Source organism: Mustela nigripes, chromosome 7, assembly GCF_022355385.1.
Source record: "Mustela nigripes isolate SB6536 chromosome 7, MUSNIG.SB6536, whole genome shotgun sequence".
Lineage (NCBI taxonomy): Eukaryota > Metazoa > Chordata > Mammalia > Carnivora > Mustelidae > Mustela > Mustela nigripes.
This window is the reverse complement of record NC_081563.1, coordinates 124,664,779-124,684,893: the sequence shown is the minus strand read 5'-3', so window position 1 is coordinate 124,684,893 and position 20,115 is coordinate 124,664,779. Positions and strand designations below refer to the sequence as shown.

Here is a 20,115-nt window from a genome sequence, read left to right as displayed (position 1 = left end):
CGGGGGTGACAAGGCACTAAGGGGAGATAAGCCAGGTGAGAGCAGTTGATGCACATCGGTTAGGTAGAGGGAGCAGAGTGAGCAGAGGGTAAGAAAAACCGGGGTGTGTGTGCACAACTGGGGTGGAATGTCTATAAACCATGGAGGGGGGCTGCAGTGCAGAGTGGGTGGGAAGAATCAACATGCACTAAAAAAAAGGTGGGGGGGCGGTTTACAGCAATGTTCCTAAAAGAAGAGTAATGGCGGGTGCCTCGTTTGGCCAGAGACTAAAACTTTCCGTGTGGCCAACAGCCAGAGGAGTGTGACAGTGACATCAGAGAAGAGCTTAAAATCAGTGCAATGGCAAAGAAAGCGCAGAATTAGACCCGGCTCTGTATGAACACGTACGGTGAAGGAGCGCACATAACGATATGCTGGGTACGCGGGACATGCTTTCCATACAGTATTCACTCGAGCTTCTGTGGGAGATATCGACCCACTTTACGGAGGAGAAAATGCATGGTACAATTTCAGCAACTGCTCACAGGTCACACGGCCAGAAAGTGGCAAAGCCAGAATCTTCACTGGGCCAAGTTTCACCCTCATAACAACTATTCTATTTTGTCTCTCTTTTTGGAAACAAAGAGACAAAGACCAATTATTTTTTTTAAAAAAGACAAAAACAGAATGGGGATGACGGGTTATCCTGTTCCTCTTTAGGAACACTTACCTAGATTCTCAGTGCAAGCCACAGACCAAAACGCACTCTAAACAGATTAAAGAGTTAAATATAAAAAGTCATGTTATAGGGAAATAGCAGAAAACAGAACAGAATGTTTATCAGATCTATGGCAGCAGGATAACTTCCTCAGCCCTTGAAGCAATCACAGAGGAAGGGAGATTGACAGATTCAAATATATATGCATTAATATCTTCTGTAGAAGGAAGCATAATAAAACCAAAATGAAAAGGACATCAGACTAAGAAAATATCAGCACCGACTATGAGACAGTTAATATATACGATGTAGAAACATTTCAGTCAAATTAAAGAGACAGCAAGATGCCAATAGACAAAAGGACACAGGACACAAACAGGAAAGCCAGGCAAGAGGCAATCTACCAAGAAACAAATATACAGGGAAAATGTACATTTGATTCGATGATGGGGAGAAATGTACGTGAAACACACCTACTGTAATGAAAGGGATATTTCACGCCAGTCCTGACAAGGAAAACAGTTTCCAGCCTACTGGAAAGCAATATGGCAGCCACTCCCAAGGCAGACAGCCAGCCGGGAGCAGGGTAGTGGAAAATCCAAGACCCCTGTCTCCTGCCTCAGGAGTCACCCCCTCACCACTTTGAGGGGGTGCCCCTTTATCTCCAGTACACCTAGTCTTGCTTAAAACGGTCTTTTGTTCTGAGCTGGAGATGGTACCAGCAGTGGGTGGGACATAGTCTTTGTCCTCCTGAGCTTGTGGTGTACTGAGGGGGGCAAGGGTAGGAACTGTATTGCAGATGATAGGCATACTGGGAGCCAGAGTTCATGGGAGCGTAGACGGCTGTGTAAAAAGACTGCACAGAGGGGCACCTGGGTGGCTCAGTGGGTTAAGCCTCTGCCTTTGGCTCAGGTCTTGATCCTAGGGTCCTAGGATGGAGCCCCACATCGAGCCCCGCATCGGGCTCTCTGCTCAGCGGGGAGCCTGCTTACCCTTCTCTTCCTCTGCCTACCTCTCTGCCTCCTTGTGATCTCTGTCAAATAAAAAAATAAAATATTAAAAAAAAAAAAAAAAAAAGACTGCACAGAGAGACGGCTTCTCCCGGCAGGAAGAGCATACTTAGCCAGGTGATGAGAGAAGGCACTGGATGGAAGGGAGCGAGCATGGGAACAGCCCCCAGCAAGGTTGGGGAGCTGGAGAGGAGGCCCATGCACCGAGCAGGGAGGCAGGGAGAGCTGAAATGCCAGGCAAACAGGACCTCCTTCTGATGGGGCTTCCAGGGCTACACTCGGCAGCTGAAACCCTCTGTGGGAGCTGCATTTTAGAAAGCTGGCCTCTGACCTCAGGACAGAGAATGGACTGGAAAAGGTAAGACTGAGGCTTGTCCGGGAAGCCAGGCAGAAGCTGCTATGACGATCGACAGGGTGGGGACCGGGAAGCGGGACTCTGCGCAGAGCCGGGACACAGAAGAAACATTTGATGGAGCGATACTAAGTAAACTGGTGTGGCAGAGATTCAAAAAGAGACATTTATGTTGACGGCTAGAAAGGGAAGCGGGGCTGGAGCCAGAAGAAAACCACGGCAGTCCCCAGCGTGTTTCCCAAACTATGGAACCGAGAGTCTCGGAGATGAATGAAAACTGCCAAGAGCAAGGGATCACCCAGGAGTCAGAAAGGGGGTGACTCACGCAGTTCGCAAACCCTAATTTCCTCTCCTTGGTCACACACTTCCTCCTGATTTCTTTTTCTGATGATTCATAAGAAAAAATTTCCCCTTTTCAATTCAAACCAGAAATGCTTGAGCACCTGAGTTCACCCTGCCCAAGCTATAACCTCTGCCCCCGAGCAAACAAAACCCCACTTAACCCCAAGCAACTAAAAAGACACTGGCTGCCAAGAAACCAAGAGGAAACAAGAGGTTTCTGGCACAGTGACAGCTTTCAGAGGCCCCCCAAGCCCTCCCATGCCCCAAGAAGTTCTGCCAGCTCTCATATACAGGTTCAAGCTCCTCAGCCAGAACTCACAGGATTTCAGAATTCGGAATTCGTTTGGATTCTGAAGAGGAAGTGATAATCCCACAAATCACACGGTACCTTCAGTAGGGGTCTGGAGCAACAGGTGCAGTAAAACACATTCATAATCCTGCAGTGAATTCAATAAATACACACATAAGTGGGTTAAGTAAAAATTACGGAGATATTTGTGTCAGTTCAGACCAGGTTCTGGGACCAAATAAGTTTGCGGCATATTTACAAATCAACGTTTGGTGGCGGAGCTTTTTGGATTTCAGATAAGGGAGTTTAGAGCTGAATCAAGCACGGGGCACATAGGTGTCGGGCCCTTGTTGACAGACCGTCCCTCGGTGTGCCCATTTTACAGATGAGCAAAGCGAGGCTCAGAAAGGTAAGGGAAACTGCTCAAGGTCTCACAGCTCTTAGGTGGCTGAGCTGAGAGTTGAGCCCAGAGCTGACATCTTTCCACATGTATTCATGGATTCTCCAGGCAGTTGGAATGCCAGGCAGAGCATATAGCATTATGGGGAATGTGGGCAGCACTGGGAGTGGGGTCAAGATCACGTGCAGCGGGAATCAAGGAGCACCTCCTTGGGGCAGGGGTGGAGGGCGTGTTTGTCTCCTCACACAGGTCCAGGGGCATGTAGCTATCCAGGCCACACAGGTCCAGAGCTCCCTGCGTCCTCCGCAGACACAGTCCCCGCCCCCACAGACCTCAGAGCCCACGGGAGGAGGCAGGCAACAAACACACAAACATGTCTTACAATCATGATAAATGCCATGAAGCAAACAGGTGAACTACAGAGATAGATAATGGAAAGACTTGAAAAGATCTCTCTCTAGGGTTAAACTGGGGGAGCCTTACAGGAGGAGGAGGAGGCTGCCACACAAGAAGCCCTGTGGGCAGAGGGATTATCAAGTGCTAAGTCCATGGGGTAAGCAAGCAGAAAGCTGTCAATGTCACACGGGGGAGGACTAATGTGGCGAGAGCACAGAAGAGGAACAAGGTTGAGATTAGAGTGGTCAGCACAAGCCGAAGCTGGTGAAATCCTGGGGCCATAGTAGGGATTTGGATTTTATCCCAAATGGGAAGCCCATAGAGAGTACTTGAAAAGGAGTAACATGCTCTGATTTGCATTATAAAAGATGACGCAGGCTGTCACAGGGGGAGGATGGACTCTGTGAGGCTCCTTGCCTTGAGTCTCAATTTTCTCATCTCCACCATGGGCTCATGAGAAACCTCATAAAAAGCACAGCCAAGGGTGTCTGGCATATAGCTGACTTAGAACAAGGACTGGATTTTCCTATCCAATCACAAACCAGGAGAACCCAGTCCTAAATCATCCATAAATCATTCCCCTGGTTAAAATCCTTCAAAAGCTCCCACCTCTTTCCCTGGGTTCTGTGGTCCCTCTTGACCTGATTTCTGCCACCTTCTCCAGCCCCATGCCTTATCATCTCCCGCGGGACCTCTCTCTCCTGCCAGCTGAACCACTCCTAGATGTGCCAAGCAAGGTCCATTCCCTAAAGCACAAGGCCTCCTTCCCACTGGCTCTGCTGTCAGTCCCCCGCCTCTTTCCTATGAGCATTTGATGAGCACCTACCCCCGGGCCAACCCTGTCTTGAACATGGAGAGGCTCCAAAAATGGCTGAGGGCGTCTGTGTGAGCACACGCGTTGAGTGTGAGTGTGAGTGAATGGGCACATCAAACAAGAACCCAAACACATCCAGCCTGACCCTCTTCTGATTGCTGGACTAGTTCTTATCCCCTCATTCATACATTAATTTCCTGAAAGACTATTTATTGGCTCCTCAGGGGCACCAGGCACTTTTCTGGGACCAAAGATCCTTGGAGCCTGCCTCTTGCTTTGAAGACAGAAAACAAACATTCAGTCTGGTAAGTAAGCCACTTACACAGTGCGTAGAAGGTTGTAAAGATTACGGAAAGGAGAAAAAGGTGAGCAGGTGAGATGAATGAGGAACACCAGGGTGGAGTGTATGCGAAATGCAACAGGGCAGTCAAGGCCGGCCTCACGGAGAAAGGGGCGGTCCGGCAAACTGGAAAGAGGGAAGAGACTAAGCCAGGCCAGTATGGGGGGATGGGCAGAGAAACAGCCCGTGCAAAGGCCCGAAGGTCCGGCTATGCGGGTGAAGACCAGTAGGGCGGGCAGAGAGAGCAAGGGGGTTGTTGGTGGGGGGAGGTGTGGAGAGAAACCAGAGAAGCGACAGAGGATGGAGTGTGCCCCACAGATGGCACTGAGATTACTCCTCCCCAGAGAGAGGAAGCCAGCCTTTTTTCCACAGCCTTATCTGATGGCTGTGGTCAGAGGAGCCAGTAAGGGCAGGCATGAGGGCTGCAACAGCTCGACACATCCGAGCCTCCGTGGGGCCTCAGAGCGGTTGACATCCGCTCGGCCTGCGGCTTCTTCCTGTGGCTTCTGCAATGCAGGTTGCCTCAATGGGTGCTATTTTTGCTTGTGTTTGAGGTTCTGTGCAGGGCTCCTCTGTGCACGGCACTGGGGGCCGCTGGGCCTGGCCCCTCTTTGGGTTTGCTCTGCTCAGCCATTTAAATGTTCCAAGTGTCTTTGGGGATATTTACTGTCCAGCAGGTGGGAAAGAAGAGGAAATCTGTTGTGTGTGTTCCCTTGTCTGTCCTCAAGATCCTCCAACATCAGAGAGGTTAGATGGCTTATCCAGGGTGACCAGCCGGAGCCAACCACAGGCTGAGGATTCTAGGGTCAGAAAGCCCTTAGTGAGTAAGGAGTTATTGGCTTTGGCACCTAAACTGATGTTTCCCAAGCAGCTGCTCTGTGGTATCTGTCCTTCCAGAGAGCATGAGCGTAAAGGTGCATCACACCCGGCGTCACACCCGGCGTCCGTCCACTCAGAGCATCACAGCACTGATGTGGAGGACTGCGGTGGGGCGGTTGCAGGGAAGGGTCCCTGGCCCAGACCGCTGGGGGAGGGAGGAGTCAGCAATCAGAGCAAGTCTCTGGAAAGCAGTGAGGCCACAGCTCCGTCTGCGAGAATGAGCAGGAGCTCAAGGGGTAAAGGAAACATTCTGGACAAAAAGGTCTGCAGGTATAAAATCCAGAAGCACCACAGGTGGTTAGTGGTGGTGGTGTGTGTGTGGGGGGGGGTGGTTCAGAAAGTGGTGATTCTGCCTGGGAGGGAGGAGGCAGAAGCTAGCTTGCTGATTGCAAAAAAGGAGATCAGACAGGTGCCTCAGCCCCCCAAGTGGTCACATTAAGGGTATCAGAACAGATCCAACAGGTTACAAGCAACCATCCAACAAAAGGCTTTCAGCAGGAGAGTGGTTCACAGAGATTCTGTTAGCTGTGTGCGGAGAGCCAACTCTACACGGGAGGTGCAGACAGGGAGGCCTGAGCGGGAGGCTCCTGGATCACCCAAGCAATCAGGCAGGTAGTAGTGATGTGGGGAGGGGGTGCTGTACCCTGCAGGTGCAGCCGTCAGGGCTGAGAGTGAGGCCGAGAGAAGGGCCGGGCATGATGTAAGCCGAGGAGTGGGCAGTCCCGGTGTTTACCAAGAAGGGCATGACAAGGGAGGGCGTGTCTGGGGGGTGGGAGCCAATGAATCAAGACAGGGACCCTTTAGAGTCACCGTCTCCTTCAGATTTGCCCTCTGGGGCAAGGATGTGCAAACCGAAGCGGCTTTTCTATGCCATTCCCCCATTCATAAGAGGCTGCTGTTCTGCCCAGCAAGTAAGACCCAGAGAGAAGGAGTACGTGGCCTAAAGTCTCAGCCAGAAATCAAGAGAGGGAAGCCTGCAAATCTAGGCCCACCTGATGCCTGTATCAATGGCTATTTCAACAGATACCCAAAAGCAGGAGGCCCCCACACCCTCCCTGGAAAATGTCCCCCCAGGGTCTGGGAGAAGCTGGAGAAATCTCTTCCCATCTACGGTATTTCAGGGCTTCCTTTGTGATCCACACATGTGAGTACTTGCCAGGCCTGGGAGAAGCTGGAGAAATCTCTTCCCATCTACGGTATTTCAGGGCTTCCTTTGTGATCCACACATGTGAGTACTTGCCAGGCCCCCTGGCTGGACAAAGATGGTGACTCCCGGACAGCCCTCGGACCCCCTGAGGCAATCACAACAGGGGTCACAGAGGGAGCATCAACTGTGCTCCAGTCGCCTCCTCAGGAAACCTCGCACCCCTGCCTGGGCTCCCCGTTTCATTAATTACTGGTTTGCGAACGCAGGAGGCAGCAGGAGGGAGAGAGTCATCACGGGTGCCACTAATCACAGAAGGGAAATTAATTCCAAAGCTGAAGCTCACCGTCCACCGAAGGTCCCACATACAGCCCTGATTTCCAACGTGGAATGAAGAGTAGGGGTTAGTAGGACCAGCCTCAACTATTTTTCTAAGGGAATCAGAGACTTAAAGAAGGCAAAGAAACTTAGCCACGATCACAAAGCAATTACACGCAAGGATATAAACATAGAACTCTGGCTTCCCATTCCCTGGGCCCCTTCATCCTCTCCATAAATATTCATTAGGTGTCTGCTGCGTGTCAGACTCTATGAGGCAGCAGATACCCTGCGCCCCAGTCAAGGGCTCCCAGGACCCTTCCCTAAGAGGGGAAAGTATTTTTAATCACTGAGCACCACACAGTGCCTTAGATATCCAGTCCCATTTCATTCTAATAATTTGCCATTTTATAAGTAAGGAAACTGGCTCAGAGAGGTAAACTGACCTGCCAGAAACCACACAGCAAACAGAAGGCAGAACCAGGACTCTAAGTCTGGGTTCAGCTCCTGTTCTCCAGGCCCAGGGGGATTCAGGGACGGCGATACTCCAGCCACATCCTCCCTTCTTGGACCACTCCTACCTCCCTTCCAAAGCATTTCTCTGATCCTGGGCTCTCAGCTAGCCCTGGCTTACTGGCTGGCTGCTGTCCCGAGACCCCACCAATACAACGCTAGTATTCAGAAAGCTCTTCAAGAAGCGTTAAAAATAAGAGTCAGTTCTGCTTCAAGACAGCCATAAAGTCCCTGTAATTAACTCCTCTCCCAGTCAGGAGTCCATGGATATAATCAGAGACTCAGAGAAATGGGTACCAGACAGGGCTAGGTAGCAGAATGCGGCTCTGAATCCAAGCTCCCTAAGAAGGGAACCAGAACACAGTCTAGCTATCAGCACAAGGGGGAAAGTTCCCCAGTCCTTTGCCCACACGGGCACGTCTGTGCACGTGCACACATACAGACACACACACACAGTGTTAGCCATGAAGTTCTCCAAAGTAGAGCTAAGGGTCTGGAGCATTTGTTGATTCACTCACTCAACATTTACGGAGGTCCTACCGCATATAAGGCAAAGTACTAGGCGGCGTGTGTGGGCACGTGCATACACAATCACCGCAATGCAGGGAAGAAAGTATCCGTGTCCCCATTTTATGGATAAGGAGACTGAGACTCGCAAGGCTCAAGAAACTTGCCTTATGTGGCAGACTGTATTTGTAGCAGAGCTGAGGACCTAACCCAGCCTCTGGAACACAGGAGGCTCTTGATGGCCATTTCCTTAGCGGCTGATTGGCTCCAAAGCCTTCCCCAGCAGACCAAGGGCTTGTGGCTTCTTGCCTTTGATCCAGTATGCAGAAAGTGGAGATCACGCAGGGGCCACAGAAACTCCTGTTTCTTGGTCTCTCTTAGGTCACCCGGGACATTTCCAGCAAGGGAAAGCAGGCATTTGAGGGTGGTTTCCATTTCTGGGACACAGGTGCACAAAGCCAGTTTTTCAACAATGACCGTGATGAATCAGAGCACCAGAAGAGGTCAGGCCTCCCGCTCAGCAGGGTGCAGCCCCCCCCCCCCCCCCCCCCCGTCACTTGCAACCAGCCCCACCCCCAACTCAGCCAACTCCCTCCACAAAGACCATCTCCCCAGCGGCAGCTAGAACATGCCATCAATGTTCGGTTTCTGTCAGAATCTCTGTCACCTGCTATGTGTGTATGTGTTTGCCCTTCAATCTGTGACAACGTCCTCCTTCCTCTTTGGCTGGCCTTGCTTTTACAGCAGGAGGGCAACTGGAGATCCCAGCTGGGTATTTTTCCAAGATTCTTAATGGTCAAAAGGAAAAGGTGATCCTTGCAAATTTGGGGAGGAAGTTTCATTGGTTCCACAAACTCCAAAATCCAACGGAAGGAGGCAGCTCCAACTTTGTTCCTGGCAGCCCCAGCCACTCCTCCCCCCTCCTCCCTGTCTTGAAAAGCCCTTCCCGCTCCTCATCCTGGGTATCTTCTGGGCTCTTGCCATACCCTGAACTACCCCATCCTTGTTTCTGGTCTGAACTGGGCAGACCCTCCCAACCACACGTGGCCAGGCCCACTGCAGGGGGTGCTGGATGGATGGATGGATGGATGGATGAGGGACAAATGTTTCTGGAATAAGCTGGGCACCTATGATGCTCAGGGTGCCAAGACCTGCCCGTCCAGGGGCCAATCCCAGCCACTTTCAAAATTCCTTTTCAAGAAGGAGCTGCCAACCACAGGCCTCCTGGACCCTCCAGGACATCTTCATTCCACAAGGTGACAAGCACCAGTCCAGGTCCCGGCCTGCCACCGCACCCCCGCCCCCCGCACCCGCCCCGGCCAGACACCGTCTGTCTGCACTCCGCAGCGACGGCCTGACCACCTCCACCGCAGGAGGTGGCGGCACCCGCTGCTTACCTTCTGCTGAAACACACCTGCAATGCACCAGCGTCTTGCAAGTAGAAGGAGCCCGAGTCTCATTCCACAGAAGCCCTGGCAGCGAGAGAACGCGCCCGCGACAGCCTCTGTGCGATTCTGCTGCATAATCAGCAGAGAAAGAGAAAAAATGCCAGAAATAGCAAGCTTTATAAGCCCTCCTGACAAGTCTTGGTCCTCTATTGGCTGGAGGCCCAGCACCCCCGCCCCCCATCCCATTCCTATAAGGTGAAATGGAAAAACCTGTTATTTAACCTCTTTTATCAAAATCCATCTCCTATCCCAATCTGGGCCTGAGTGCACGGAGCTCCTGGCAGTGGTCTCCACACCAGGTCTCGCAGAGCGGAAGGGGAGGCAGCCTTCCCCTCTCACGCACACTGCCTTGGGAGCAGGTATTGAGCTGGAAAGGCTTCTGGAAGGCAGCCTGGCAGCACCTGTCAACATGGGAACGTTGCATGCCATTTCATCTGGCAATCAGACTCCTGAGCAGCATCCGTCCTGCAGACATCCCCGTTCTGGTGTGCACGGTGCATGCCCACAGATGTTGCTCGTTACAGACAAGACCGAGGGCCAGGAGGGCCAGGCTCAATGTCTAGGGGTAAATAGATTAAAATGTAGCCATTCTGTGGAATATGATGGAATGAGGAAGGTCTGCAGGTGCTGACTTGGGAATGGTTGGGAGAAAAAGTCAAGGATGTGATCCCATTTTTATAAAAACAGTTGTGTGTGTGTGTGTGTTTGGACGGGCACTGTCAAAGATGCAAACCTGTGAACGGTGGACACCTTGCAGAGTAGGAGAAGGGGGTGTTTTCATTTGCTACTTTTCTCTTCTTTGTCTTCTTTTCTTTTCTTTTTTTCTCTTCCACAAGCATGTATGACTTTTGGAATTTAAAACAAAAACATAAAAGTCTCCCTGGTTCCTTCCACTCCTCTGACACCAGCAGACCAAGGGCCAAGGTCACCCACGCCAAGGCTGGGTCAGGTTGGGACAGGGCTGGCCGGAGGCACTATGGACCCCCTGTAGTCCCGGGGGCTTTCACACAGGTGCAGTTTAACTTAGGGCTCCCTGAAGAATGTGGACGCTGGAATAAGACAGAACTGGGTTCAAATCCTGCCTGTGCCTGCTGGAACAGTTACCTTCTCTGAGCCTTGGTTTCTTCATCTATGAAACAGGGACAACGGTACCTATTAAGTGCCATATACTGTGCCAGGCGCTGTTAAACCAATTTCAATTTGGTTCAATTTGGAAATTAAATGTTTCAGAAACATCAGAGGCTGCTGAGGAAGGCTCACAGAGCTGAGCACGTCCAGGAATCAGTGACAGGAGTTCTGGGAATCATCTCATTATCGAATACTTATGCAATAGCAAACTAAGTGACGAGGAGAAGGACCTGGGTAACAAATGTTGACAAAGGGGACCGACACCCAGCCCTCTGCATGAGGAGGGGTGGAGGGATCAGAATAGGCTCCAGAGAGGAAGAGTCTTGCGCCCATGCCTCTGCACCCCTCCCATGCTGTTCCCTCTGCCTGGATTGCGCTCGCCCAGACCCTCACACAACTGACTTCACAACCTTCACATCCTGCTTGGAGATCTCCTTCCTCCCCAGAGAGGGATCCTTTGAGTCACCTGCACTGAATTACTCTCCTCATAGCACACCACTCCTGCCAACGATTTCTGCCTATTTGTTTCGATGGTTTTTGTTTCTGTTCATTGTTCATCTTCCTCCCCAGGCTGTGAGCTCCCTGATGACCAGGACCCTCTGGAGCCTTGCTCATCTCTGGGTCTTGGTTCCTAGCAGAGGGCCCGACACACGGCAGATGCTCAACAGATAGAAATACACACGATCCGTAGATCCAAGGCCCAAATCCCCGCACATGGAGCTTGTGTGAAGGAAGAAGGGATATAGATTCTGTACGATGATAGAAAGATGGAAATTTCAGACATACTGAAGATCTGGAAACACACACACAAAGCTGGGAGGGTGCTAGAAAAGCCTATCCATGCGTGCTTCTATAGGCTTAAGATGGGAAAGGACGTTCTAGGCCCCAATTCATTAGCACACAGACATTTATTTCTTCATTGCAACATTGTTCATAAGAAAATGGAAACAAGAATAAAATCCATTGAGGGGTGGCCTGGGTTGCTCAGTCAGGTGAGCATCTGACTCTTGGTTTCAGCCCAGACCATGATCTTCGGGTCATGTGATCAAGCCCCGTGTCAGGCTCCATGCTTAGCACAGAGTCTGCTTGTCCCTCTCCCTCCTATCTGCCTCTCTCTCTCTCTCTCAAATAAATAAAAACCTTTAAATGTCATGCTGTTGGTGCTTTGGAAAACAGAATAAAAGCCACTGATAGGTATTAGTTAAATAGATCACAACTCGCCATGCAGTGGAATACTATGCAGCCATGACAAATGATCTGCATTCTCTTGATATGGAAAGAAGCCCACCTTGCTTGTTGGATGTTGAACTTTCTAACTGGAAACCAGAGACTCCGATAGGCAAAAGGTATAACTGATTGCTACGAAGAAAGTGTGGAGGTGAAAAGCCTTTGATTATCATTTATTAATTCATTGACTCAACAGCATTCTCTGTTCCCTCTGCCTAGTCCCTACTCTAAGCAGGGCAGGGTTCCAGACAGAAGGGCCATCTGTGATCAGGACACTGTCCTTGCCCTCGAAGACAGCTCAGCTTACACATGTACGTGAGAAACTAGTACATAAGGGAGACACTGCTCATGGTTAAGGGCTGCAGGGTCACCGGCTGAGAGGGACTTCCCAGAAAAGGTGTCATCCGAACTGGGGATAGAAGGAGGGGTAGTGGGGTATACAGAAGGGAGCAAACATGTTGAGAGGCAGAGGTGGGGCGACACGGGGCAGGTGCAGAAAGTCCCTGCACTCTCCACCAAACACGGAACTCCCATGGGTGGGAGAGCTGAGCCTGGGTCCAGAAGATTCTGGGCTTAATTCTGCCACTCGAGAGCCAGAAAGAGGAATTCTGGGTTTGTGACGATGCCGTCCCCCCGTACGTGGTCACAGAACAGCTTCCCGACCTGGACTCACTCACCCTGAGAGTGCCTGCCCCATTAAACATTTGGGCCAAGGTACCCAGTGCAGGGTGGAGGGGGGTCCAGCTCTACAGACCCTCTACTCAGTCGGCTCCTTCTGGGGTCAAGCCAGGGAGGGGCCACTGCACCTTGAGGGAACTCAGCATTTTTAAGTTTAGTTTAGTTTTTTTTGTTGTTTTTTTTTAATTTGGGGCATTCTGAGGCAGCTCGATGGTTATGGTTCCAAACAAAGAGAGATGACTCAGCTTCATGTGAAGAGCCGAAGCCTTTTGGGAAAGATATTTCTGTTTGAATGCTTCTTTCTCGGCCACAGGGGCAGCTCTTCAGGCTTCCTTGTTTTCTGGACGTTCAACTGTTCCCAGAGTGGGGACAGGGACGAGGACCAGGCTCTGGGGGCCAGACTGCCTGAGTCTGAATCCTGGCACTACCCCTTACTCACTCAGAAGATCTGGACAGAGTTATACCCTCTCTGAGCCCACATTTACTTAAGACTGCCTTGCAGGGTCTTTGTGCAAAGCGGCCGTCCCTCATGGAAAGGGTCTGGTCCCACGCCTGCCACGAAAGGAGTGTACAATAAACATCACTATTAGTAACCACAGCGACCTGTGCTGAGCTTCTGCAGTGCCTGGATTATCTCACTTAATCCTGCCAAGCACAAGGTCTCAGTTTAGGGCTGAATCGACTGAGGCTCAAAGCTGTAAGCTGACTTGAGTTTCCATCTCCCCCTTCAAGAGGGTCAGTGCACACACACCCCAGGCCGACGTCGGGGAAAGCTGTACAAGCTCTTTCTTCCCATCGGACTCTCTCTGTGCCAGCAGCTGAATGCGCACACCCCCTACCCATGGCCTTCATCTGCAAAACGGGGACAAGATTCTGAGGTTGTTGAAATAGTCTAGTCATGGCTTAATAAAAATAATGCCACGAAGGTGCTTTAGAAACCTTTAAGTTTCTAAAAGGTTTCCAGAGGAAACCTCACTCCTTCCTCTGGGACAAGGAGTCAACAAAAAGCCAAGCTCTTCATGTACAATATCCCAAGAGGTGCGTAAAGCTCTTTGGGAAAACACCCTCACAAGTCGGGAGGAAACCCGAAAATGAGACAGAGGTGCAAGCTCAGGCAAATAAAGATTTTTTAAAAGGGACTTTAAAATGGTCCATTATCAAATGGCCACCCTGCACCAGAACATGAACTCAGGGTCTCTCAAACTTCTGTTCTGGAACAAATGTAAACAAACAAACGAACAAGAAAAAGCCGATGTAGGCGAACCCACGGTAATGCGAGTCAGTCAAAACCCTTTCCACCTCTTCCCCCGCAGCACCCTGAAGGACATATGCTGACAGAGCAACCTTAGTGGTAACTAATTGTAAACCCTGTGATTACCAGGGTTGATTTCCATGGTACTTCCTTTTAGAGCTCAGAGAACCTCTCCGGAGTGTAATTGCCAAGTTCAATTTTAGCTCTGTCACATCCAACCATCGCTGCTAACTAAGGCAGCCGCTTCCTTGCCAGGTAAGCTGTAATGAAGTCGGCTCCCTGCTTAATTTCACAATATTGTGATGCCCCCGTCAGCACCTGTAAGTGCTGAGAAGCTCTGAGCTGCTGTTAAGTAAATCCCGCCCAAGGGAAGTGATTAAAGCCGCTTTGTGCCTCTCGGGGGTCTTTCTGGATCCTCCATCCACCTGGAAGTTGGGGCTGCGTAGTCCCACGCGCCTGGTCGCCCAGAATGCCGGCCACCGTGGGGTCGCACTGTGCACTCAGGCGTGGCCGGGGCCCTGCCTGCCTTCCTCTTCCGTCAGTGCCTCCCACAGCCCCGCCAGAACTCCCACTCATGTCTTACTGCTCAGAGTCTCACCAAATGGCCCTCATATAGCCTCTCACAGCACTGCGTGCTTTTGTTGTCAGCCTCGTTTTGTCACAATGCCCTACTGGCCTTGGTGTCTGTCCATTATGAAGCAGCTGCCGCCATACACATGACTCCTAACTGGGTTCCAACAGCACAACTGTCCCCTAGGGTGATGCCAGGCTTGTTTGGCCTGATTTTGTGCAGACCACAGCTTTGGTCCAGGTATGGGCAGGAGCAGAGGGGTGAGGGCTGTGCCCTCTGAGCACCCACTACTGGCCAGGCACACACCAGGTACTCTGTACCCATGTAATTCCCCACAAGCCGCCAGAGCAGCAAGGGAGCAGGGGCACGGCCCCTAGACTTATACTTGGGGAAACTGAGGACTGAGACCTTCCATGTGGCTGGTGAGAGGAATTGCCTTCAGTTCCAAATGCCAGTCAAGGCTGTCTTCTCGTGAGGAGCTGCCAAGCCTCTTCCCCCTGGTCAAAGAAATCATCCAGTAAACCTATTTCCCTTTTCACTCATCTGCCAGGAAGCCCGGAGCCAGCTTTGCAGGCCAATTTCAATAACTGCAGAGCTCCAGGCCAACATATCTGCTTTTTTCATTTTCATTTTCCACCTAGAATTCATTCTATTTTGTGTTTTCCTCGGCTTTAATTTTGTAGGTATTACATAAAACTCTACATGTTCCTATGTGTTCTTGCCACTGAATAACCAAAAATAAACAAACAAGCACTAAAAGTGAGACTCCGAGAGGTTAGGCGGTGTCCCAAGGCCCCCCAGTGGGCCCAGCGGTGCTCTTTCTACTACTGTCTGACCCCAGCTGCTGCTTCCCCTCCTCAACCAAAAGCAGGTCCTGCACATTGCTTCCTGCCAAGAACAACAACGGGAAACAGGTCCTTCCATATCCACACTCACTTCCCAACAGGAGGTAACACTAAGAGGAGCACATGCTCTGTCCCCGGGACTGTTTCCTACATTTATGCATACGGCTTCTCAAGACAGCCCTGTTAGGCAGATGCAGTTATTACCCCATTTTACAGAGAAGGAAACTAAGGCACAGAGAAGGTAAATAACTTGCTGGATATGCACAGCTAGTAAGTGTCATAAGGGGATGGGGAGTGGGTTTCTGCTCACTACAGTGTTGGCGACTGAGTCCCTAAATCCCTCGTTTTACAGATCAGGAGACGAAGTTCTGAGGGAGAAAATGTTCCTCCAAGCCTGGACTTTGACTATCAGGTCTGGATGGCTGCCGCTGTAGAGGGAGAAGCCAGGGGCTCCAGAAAGCCCCCCTCTCAGTGTCCAGCCAGGGCGAAGCCATGCTTCTAAAAGCGAGGATACAAGACTACTCCGGCCAGAGGTACACAAGGAGTTTGCTGGGCAGAAAGTTTTGGGGTCTCCAAGGCCACCGCCGCTGTCCCTCCGCCACAACCATCCTGGACCCGTGTGATGGGGCAGGTGTTGCGACCCGGCTGGGCCCACACAGGGAGCTGACAAACACACTCCTCCTAGCCACACTGATGTCTGAGCCTCCAGTTCAGCCAGAGACAGTATGGAAATGAACTGTGAAGCGTGAAGATCCGGGTTCACATCCCAGCTCTGCCACTTACTAGCTGTGACCCCTGGGTAAGCATGAGCTTCTCTGCAAAGTGGGCTATTGATGCCACCTCCTTGCTGGGTGTCTGTGGAGATGCAGAGCCCACCAGCCCCGTGCTCTCCCTCCCAGGGGAGGTTGATGTTCGGTGCCTGCCTCCAGCCGCATCCTGGCAACTCCCCCCAGGCCATCGATCGAGAGATGACGGGGGAAGGCAGGGAGGTTTGGTCCAACTTAGCTCACTCGGGACATGCTTTCTGGGACAAGACTGAAAAATAAAATTAAATAACAAAATGTGAGGTGGACTAGAAACCCAAAGTTGGGACTGATCTTGCTAGAACTGCCAAGGCTACCTTGGGCAGGGAGGGAGGGGTAGGGGAGACCCCATGGCTTGTCCCACCGCTGGTGGGGCATCTGCGTCTCCCAGCCGGCTGCAGGATGGGCTGCTGGCCCATGTGATGCATCCTGGTTACCATGGTTTCGGTTTGTTCTGCGGCCTGGTAAAGAGGAGCACTTGCTGTCCTCTGAGCCCCTGCACTGTCCTGGGCTGCGCCCAGGCAGGAGCCCACAGGCCCAGAAGAGAGGCTCTCAGATTACCTCAGTCCCACAGGCCCCTCGCCACCTGACCCAGGGTGGATGGGGGCAGACCCTGTTTTCAGATGAGAATACCAAGGCCTGAGGCTAACGGCACCTGCCCAGAGTTTCATGGCGAAGCCACAAGGAGCAGGGATTCAAACTCGGATTTGCCTGGCTTGTCCTATTTTTCCAATTCTGTGCTGGCTCATTTACGATCATTATTCTGGCTCCCAGAGACCTCAGGCCTTTTCTAAAGTGGCAACCCCTGAGATGCCTTTGGGAGCCTGCTGAAGGCTGGGGGACATCAGAGGCAGCTCATGGGAGTAAGCAGGTGGTTCCCCAGGGGTCTGGACGCTCAGGTCCCCACACCGGATCTGACAACATCCCCGGTTCATGGTTCAAAGATCACTGACCAAGAGAACGAAATCCAAACCCTTATTTAACCCAGCACCCCAGGCCCACCCCTCAGTCCTACATATCTGACCTCTCCCTCAATGCCTCCTCACACTTTCCAAAGCTCAACTCCCTCCTCTTCCCCAAGGATCTCCTGGATGCCCACCTGAGTGTCAGTCTCTCCCTCGTCCCAAAGCCGACCAAGCCCAGCCATCTTGTGTATAACCTGCCTGGAAAGGTCTTTCCCCACCTCCCTCCTAAGACTGGGTCACATGGGCACTGCTCAGGGGACACCTATGAACCAAAAGTTCCTTTCTCAGACCAAGCACGCTGACACTTAAAGGGAACTGGCATTTCAATGGGTGCTCGAATGTGCCAAGCCTCTCCTTCCACAGGGCCTTTGCACATGTTGCTCCACCTAGACTTCCTCCCTTGCCCCGCATAGCGACCTGTCTTCCTACAGCTCCTGAAGTTCCCTCCGACCCTCTGTTTCCTGGCCTCACAGCACCTATGTCACTCTCCTAACCAGCTCTGTTATGTCCACATTCTGTGTTTCATTATGTCATTACATGTCTCTTGTTCACCCTGGAAATCCCACCACAGGGCCTAGCACAGAGCAGGTGCTCCATAGATGTTTCTTGTCAGCCATGGCCGATTACAAAGATGACCACGGGTCCTCCTATTTCTACACACGTGCCTGCTGCACAGTGATGTCACCGTTCCTCTTATCAAGAGATGGGGTCTTTTTCTTCCCTCCTTGAAGCTGGGCTTAGCCACATGACTTTACCTGGCCACTGAGACAGTGACAAATGGGCCACGAGGAAAAGCTTGAGAAGCATGGGTGTACTAGAGCACCTCACTCTTGAGGTGCCAAGGAGCCCCGAAACACTAAGTGAAGGAGCCTGCCAGTTGCTGGAAGAAGAGGTTTGGGGGAAAGCCGGGCCAGCAATCAGCCAACTCCCAGCCAGCAGCCTGCCAAGTGCCACACTGATGAGCGAGGCCATCCAGCTGTCCGGGAATCAGCCACGTGACCACAGAGGCAGGAGGGGGCCCTGCAGAGACCAGCCAGCCCAGCCCAGAGAGCCCTCCAGCAGAGCCACAGCATGTCAGCTAAATAAAACGGCAGTTGCTTTAAACAACTAATTCCGGGCGACTTGTTAGCACAGCAACAAGCAGGAGCTAACAGAAGACCATGGGCCATGAGATGCTCACAGCAAAAGAACAAGGGTCTGGTCTATACAACCTCAAGTTCAGGAGAATGCAAGCCTCTCGGGAGGGGTAAAGCAGCTGGAGGGGAAGGCTCAGGCCACTGGGTTTGAACCCTACTGTCCTCGGACTTTGGCTTCAGCCTGAACAAGGCAGGCACTCACCTCTGTCTGCGGTGGGAACAACACATCCTATGGCAAGTCTTCTAGGATGGTTTGAGTCTCAACAGGGAACACATGTGAAACCATCCCCTTGCCCCCCCCAAAGGAAGCCAAAGACTCTCTGCGCGTGGGAAGACAAATGTTGCAGAATAAAGATCACGACTGCAGAGATAGACAGATTCCGGTTCCTGATTCACTCTGCTACCTGTAGGCTGTGTGACCTTAGACAAGTTTCTCAACCTCTCTGAGCTTCTGGAGTCACCTGACCTGGTGTCAGGTGTCTGTGACATGGTAAGAATGATATGCAACTTGCAGGACCCTTGTGCGGGTGGAGGAAAACTGTATGCGGACACCTGGCACATAGTAGGTATTCAGTAAAGAGCAGCTCCTCCTCCTCGCCACCCCAGCCTCACGCGTACCTCTCCCATGTCCCCCTTAGCCCCGCCACCCCCACTTGGCAGTGACGGTTTCCAGGTTTGCTATCAGCATCTTGTGCCAGGTGCCAGGGTGTGACTGTGGCTTACATAACGTCATGAGAGAGAAAGAGAGAGCGGTTCATTTGAAGAAGGAGAAAGAGCTGGATGTTGCCAGCTCTGACGGGGGGAGAAAACTCGGGCCATGGAGAAGACAGTAGAGAAGGCTGAAGAGGATTCAGACCAGAATCTTCGGCCTCTAAGTCTTGACACACCCAGGCCCCCCGCCAGCTTCCTCTGGGATACCTGTCTGTGGCCTTCCTCCGTTCACCTCCACGGCCCCCGCATGCAGGAGAGAGGGAGGCCGCGAGGTGGGGTCAGCGCGATGGCAAGACCACCAGCTCTCGCCTACACTGAGGTTGCTGGACAGCAGTGTGATTCCAGAGCCTCTGTGCTACAAAGCACTTACACCAAAAGTAGAAGCCCCTCTGCCCCAAGGACCCCAAATGCCAAGAACATGGTCTACAGAAAGGGTCCAGGATGGACTCCAACCCCCCACCCTAGCGCACATGCACACGTGCACACACACACACACACACACACACATCCCCTGAAGAAGCTGATCAGGGAAGACAGACATATGGGGAAGAGGCCCCAAGGTGGGGGCGGGAAGAGTCCCAGAGCAGAGGGGTGCAACACTGGATTACTCCCCTTGCAGGGATCACACCCGCCCCCAAAGCCCTCCGGGGCTCCCCACTAGAGGACCCAAACTTCATAGCCTGGCAGTCAGCGCCCTTCCCAAACTGCAGGCTTTGCCTCGCCTTCCACAGCAGCTTGTACCCATCCGGACAGCTATGCCCCAGATCCCCACACCACCCGTCCCTTGGTCTTGGCCACACACACCCCTGCTGGAGGAGGTCATGGAGGTCGAGAATGGGGGCCCTTGCAAACAGGTTTGGCTTCCAGTCCCAGTGTGACCACGGCCCCGTCACCTGACTTCTGGCACCTCAGTTTATCTGCCCAGCAGGATCAGCTTCTACTCCAAGTGTGGTTGTGTAGATTAAATAAATAACATAAGTAAAACACTATCCCATGATAGACACGAAATTAATGGTTCTTCTGTTCTCTGTTCCTCTATATGTCCCCATCCTAAACCTTCTTGGAAGTCCTAGCTAAATGCGTTCTTCTGCCAGGAAGCCCTCCCTGAACACTGCCGGTCTCAGGGATCCTGTCTCTCTCCCCCCCCCCCCCCCCCCCCCCCCCCCCCTCTTTCCCCCCCCCCCCCTCCCTCTCCCTCTCTTCCCTCCTCTCCCCCCCCCCCCCCACCCCTTCTCTTCTCTCTGCTCCCTCTCTCCTCCCCCTCCTTGGGCTCAAAGTAAGAGTTGTCTTACCTGTGCAGACCCCCACCTATCCACCCATCCCTACCTGCAGGCTCCATCACGACGTAGG

At 52.1% G+C, this 20,115-nt stretch overlaps 1 protein-coding gene across 5 annotated transcripts in view; it reads right to left on the bottom strand.

Moving 5' to 3' along the window:
• TOX2 (TOX high mobility group box family member 2) overlaps nt 1–20,115 on the bottom strand; it is a 129,231-nt gene that overhangs the window by 92,188 nt on the left and 16,928 nt on the right. For 2 of the 5 annotated variants that reach the window (XM_059407045.1, XM_059407047.1), the window contains exon 1: nt 9,399–9,524. The exons of 2 other annotated variants lie outside the window; for them this stretch is intronic. In XM_059407045.1, the coding sequence (XP_059263028.1) occupies nt 9,399–9,524 (126 nt within the window). Of the gene's footprint in view, nt 1–9,398; nt 9,525–20,115 lie in introns of those variants that run through there. One more of the 5 variants, XM_059407049.1, reaches the window with a different exon arrangement.